At 32.6% G+C, this 5,685-nt stretch overlaps 1 protein-coding gene across 2 annotated transcripts in view; it reads left to right on the forward strand.

Annotated features, from left to right (window-relative positions):
• LOC110017995 (heterogeneous nuclear ribonucleoprotein A1, A2/B1 homolog) overlaps positions 1–4,798 on the forward strand; it is a 20,643-nt gene extending 15,845 nt beyond the window's left edge. For both annotated transcript variants that reach the window (XM_020715199.1, XM_020715200.1), the window contains exon 9: positions 4,446–4,798. In XM_020715199.1, coding sequence (XP_020570858.1) covers positions 4,446–4,552 — 107 coding nt within the window. In that variant the 3' untranslated portion in view covers positions 4,553–4,798. The remainder of the gene's footprint in view (positions 1–4,445) is intronic.
• The last annotated feature ends 887 nt before the right edge of the window (positions 4,799–5,685 follow it).

Below are 5,685 nucleotides of genomic sequence, written 5' to 3' on the forward strand. Positions count from 1 at the left end.
TACAAAGATTTCTTATAATCAATTTGGATTTATGCCTGGCAGGTCTACTATGGAAGCTATACATTTATTGAGAGGTTTGATGGAGAAGTTCAGAGATAATAAGGAGAATCTACATTTGATTTTTATTGATTTAGAAAAAGCTTACGATAAGGTTCCAAGAGATATCCTTTGGAGAGTTCTTGAGAAGAAAAGTGTTGATATGACTTATATTCAAGTCATTAAAGATATGTATACCAGAGCTATTACTTGTGTTCAAACTGAAGGAGGATTGACCAAATATTTTCCCATTCCTATTGGATTACATTAGGGATCAGCTTTAAGCCCATATCCTTTTGCTTTAGTTATGGATGGTCTTACTGGACATCTACAGGAGGATGTACCTTGGTGTATGCTTTTTGCTTTTTTCCTCTAACAAAATCTATTGAAACATCTTCACATACCTATTATGGAATTGGTAAAGGGATCAAACTTGAATTATGGAGGTCTACATTTGAGTCTAAAGGCCTTCGTTTAAGTAGAACTAAAACTGAATACATGGAATGTAATTTTATTAGTAATAGCTCTAGTGACAAAAGTGTGACTTTGAGTGATCAAATTATTAAAATGTGTGAACAATTTAGATATCTTGGGTCCGTTCTTCAAAGTTATGGTGATATAGATGAGGATGTTAATAATAGAATTCAAGTTGGTTGGTTGAAGTGGAGGAATGCTTCGATCCTTTTGTGTGATAGAAAAGTACCGCTAAGACTGAAAGGAAAATTTTATAAGATGGTGGTGAGACCTGCAATGCTCTATGGCGCTGAATGTTGGCCTTTAAAAGAGAAGCATAATAATAAGTTAAGTGTTGTCGAGATGAGAATGATTAGGTGGATGAGTGGCTTTACCCTTAGAGACAAAATGCGAAATGAATATATCCGTGATAGGGTTGGTGTAGCTCCTGTGACGGGAAAAATTAAAGAAAGTCGTCTTAGATGGTTTGGTCACATTAAACGTCGACCATCTGATGATCCGATTAGGAGAGTAGATGTTTTAGATTCGAGTTTTGTTAAGAAAGACAGAGGTAGACCTAGGAAGACTTGGGCTTATTGTATTAAAAATGATCTTAATTTACTAGAACTAAATGAAAATTTGACACTAAATATGACGCAATAGAGAAAAAAGATTCATGTAGCCGACCCCACAGTGGGATTAAGGCTTTGTTGTTGTTGTTGTTGTTGTATCAACATTATTGGATCAATGTTTTGACAGTCAGATGACAAATAATTCTTAGAATGTTGTCATTTTTGAATGTACTGATCATAAATCTATGCCAATGGCCTGACATATCTACATTTATCAACTCTTTACCTTGAGACGGTCATTTTGCGATGAACAACCTGCGGAATAGCTGATCATAGATATAACAAACTTTAAACTTTTGAATCTTATGAAATGAATTTCATAATAATGAGTGCATGTCAGCATGATTAGAGACCAATAATGTCATCTCTTATAGAGACCTGCCAAAATCGGAAACATTGTTATATCATTTTTACGTGTATTGGGTAATTTCCTTGAGATTGTCATTTTGAGATGAACGATTAGCTAAACAATGGAGTATGTTGGCAGAATAGTTTGGATAAGATTGAATCTTTTGGCCAAGGACAAATGAGGGGATTAATAGATCAACCTGCGATAGTGGTTATTGCTCTTATAATCTGTGTGTGTGTGTGTGTGTTCATGTAGTTCGATGTCTTATATGTTTTGGATCTTTTAGTCTTCTAAGTGATTAATATGTTCGCTGATTTTGTTGCATGTTCAATTTTTCCTTAAGGTTGACATACAATTATACGCTTATTTAGGCACGAATTTAGTTAAATAAGGCCAAATCAATTTTTAGCTTTGTCCTACTTAATTATCTTGTTAAGCATTCTTTCCCAGAAAATTTATCCCAATATGCACTTGTTCAGGTAGGGATCCCAATATTCACCACCCACGAAAGTTACATATCGTGTAACAAGTCTTTATTCTATAAATGTTGCTTTGGTTTTAATCTTTTTTTTTATCGGTTCATTTTAGCCACCAGTTGTAAATTTATTTTTTTATAGTTTTTACAATTTGAATATCCTTTCGCCAAATATTATTTTTAAAATACTGGCTCATTTAACGTACCGAGTTTTTAAAAATGCACTGAAATCATTCATTAAACAAATCATTATAATATCACCAATAATTCTCAAATATCATTGCTCTCAATTAAATCTATAACTTCTATCTTTTTGTTTGTTTTCAGAGTAAACAAACCTTCAACTTTTTGAATTTATCAGAATTAACCCTGCTTCAATTTTCTTCAGAGAAGCTGACATAATGCAGATATATAGGCTCTAAAGATGGTGTGATGTTCTTTACCATGTCTTCAATATGGTGAACCTAGAATTGACTGGTTGTTGCTTGTTATGGTAATATTTATAGCAAGAAGGTGGATTGCAATGATAGAGTAATATGGCATTATAAAAGAGAAAGATTTACATACACACCACTTAATATCTATGTATTTACATTTCTAATGCCTAAACTTCAATTTTAACGTACATATCACCTTACCTATTCATGAAAATCTGTATTTTACTTTTTTAAAAGTTAAAATGGTGGTATTTTTTATGTTAAAATGGTGGTATTTTTTTTTGTTAATGAAAAGTTTGGGTGATATAAATGTAAAAAGTAAACTTTAAGTGTTAGATATGTGAATGCATAGGAATTGAGTGATATGTATCTAGATGACCTATAAAAAACACAAACTTTTGTGTAACTTGGACTCTGAATGATCCAAACCACCTCAATGGTAACATTGGATAGCATAATAATATATTTTTCTCTTAGGGCATGTGTAGTCTATTTTTGTCCTTTGTTTTTGAGCATTGATGTAAAGTTTGGGTTCTTTTTGTCTGAATTTGACCTTTATTGACGAACAAACTTACTCGCATCAATGCATTAATGTTTGTAGATAACTAATTCCTATCTATAAATAGTGGTTTCTTTTAAAGCGCATGTATAAATAAGATGAAAAATTTAGAGTTTTTCTTTTTTGGGAATGTAGTCAACAATTTTGAAAGCCCGAGACTTTGTAGAATTGACGTTGATTTTCTTATATGTTTCATGTTGAGAGTGAGATCTCTATTACTTGACAATGCCAAGGCTTTCTTATATTAGTTTTTAATTAAATATTATGTGTCAAACTGTCAACAAGTGATTTGTTAAATGTTTGATACTGAACTCATTGACTTGCATACTATTTGAATAAAAGCTGATTCAATATAACTTATTTAATTATAATATATTAAAGTTTAATATCAATGACCTTTTACCTTTTAGCAATAATCCAATAAGTAGAGCTATCATTGATAGATAAATAGATAGATAGGTAGACATAACTTTTAAATTTTGTACATGAAAAGCGCATAAAAAGAGAACAATTCCATGTTCGTTTATGATGTGATGCTATTTAAAGAGTTTTCGAAGATTCAAATTTATATTAGTAAAACAATCAAATAGAACACCTTAAAACCTAACATAAAGATGGGTGTGTAAATGAAGATCAGTTCCCTGTTCGAAGGCTCCTCTACATGCATCACTTAAGTTTATCGTTAACACAAATTTTATGTTATTTTTTTTTCTGTCCATCCATCTTCTTTCCCACATCCATGAAGCATGGACAATTTATTGGGGTTACTTCCTCCATGTTAGACGTAATTCCGAGGCATATACATTTCTGGATTATGCTTTATTTTTATGGTTTCTTTTTCTTATATTCATGTACTTAATGCACTTCCTTCTATACCATGGGTTGTTAAGGTAGTGTTGCTATGTAATGTTTTTAGATGTCACTTGTCAATAACCTTGCTTCATACCAGCCTTGTTAACTAAGAGCTAGTTTGGAATCATTATTATGACTATTTTTATTTAAAAAAATATGTTTATTTAGTGTGTTTTAAATTGTTTTTTATTTTTTAAAAATTAAATCTAGTTATTTTTTTCAAACACTTCAAGCAATTTTCTAGCAATGTTTAGTTGTTTCGAGTGCTTTTAAAAACAAATATCACTGTGACCCCCATCACTACTAAAGACCAGCTCAGGGCTCCGGCCACCTCCACTGTTGCTATTAGGGACCACCGCCCTGCTGCTATTTCCTCATAAATAAATAAAAATAACACATTTTTAAAATACATACATGTTTTTTGTTCTTGTCAAAACTCAAGCAAAATAAAATAAAAATTAAAACCAAAAAGCAAAAAACAGAAGTGATTGCAAATAGGCTCTAATATTTTGGCAAGATCTCTTATAAACTGCAATTATGAACCTGTTTTGTGTTGCAATCACACAATGGTTGCTTTGTCTTGAATCATTCAGTTATAGTATAGAATGGAGCATATTGAATAAAAATTCAATATTCAATGAATTGCTTGCAGGTCGTGGCCGCGGTCGCGGTCGCTTTCGTGGGAGAGGTCAAGGTCGAGGAAGGGGTCGTGATTTTCGATCTAACGGGCCAATCCATACAGAAGCCGTCGGAGCATGATTTGGTTGGCATAGTCGCATGAAAGTCTTTGTTTAATATGTTTTGGATGTCTGCTTCGTATTACTGGATTGTTGCATGTCATGAGTGTATATCTGGATTTGATCTATGTCTAGTAAGTTGATCTGCAAATTTCTCATCGTTTTTGTAGGTGTAGGAGACGAGTATTTTTTTATTGCAGTTTTCACCTCAGATTTATTCTAATTGTATCGTTTGAATAATTAAGCCTTTCATTCTTTTGTTTATTTACAGAAGTGTATGAAGTGTATTTACAGTTTGGCTTGTGCTTTATGTTTAGGCGTCCCACCATGAATGCAAGAATATTGTTGAAGTTCTTAAAATTTTCTCAGTTAATGTTGGCTGCTTGTAGAATGATGACTATTATTCAGATGGGAAATTTACGTACATACCGCTTAATTCTTAGGGGGCTTTACATACATACCACCCAATTCTTATTAATTTTCCTATATAACACCCTAAACTTTAATATTACATATATACCGTGTCATTCTTTCTAATTTTTCATATGTACCACCCTGTTAGCCTTCCGTCTACATTTTGCTACTTTCCGGGTAGTTTGAATAGCTGGGACGGGCACTGGATAGCGACGTACAATGACCTTCAAAGTTCTCATTTTTCTCCTGATCGCAATGTACAAAGACCTTCCATAGATCTATCAGAAGCCCAGGCTCCACTTTAGGAGCGGGGCCGAAGGAGAAAGATAGAGTTTCGGAAGTCTTTGTATCCGTTGGTAAAGCAAAAATAGGAAGGACTGCAGTAGCAAATACAAGAATTTTGAAAGCATTGGGTGGTATGTATGTAATATTAAAGTTTAGGGTGTTAAACAGGAATAATAATAAGAATTAGGTGGAATGTATGTAAATCTCCCTGGTTCTCATGTATTTACATTTGTAACACCCAAAGTTTGATATTTACACTTATAACAATCTTGGTTTCTTAAACATGCGTGCAAATGTGTATTTCGCCTTTAATTTGATGTGATATTAATAATATGGGTGGCATGCTTATAAATATGAATGTTTAGATGTTAGATATATGCCCCTATTCGCTTTAGGAAAAATTAAAAGGATGAAATATTAATGGCTATTTGTGCAAATTGTTATTCATTTTCCGAC

This window comes from Phalaenopsis equestris, unplaced genomic scaffold, assembly GCF_001263595.1.
Source record: "Phalaenopsis equestris unplaced genomic scaffold, ASM126359v1 Scaffold000002, whole genome shotgun sequence".
Taxonomy (NCBI): domain Eukaryota; kingdom Viridiplantae; phylum Streptophyta; class Magnoliopsida; order Asparagales; family Orchidaceae; genus Phalaenopsis; species Phalaenopsis equestris.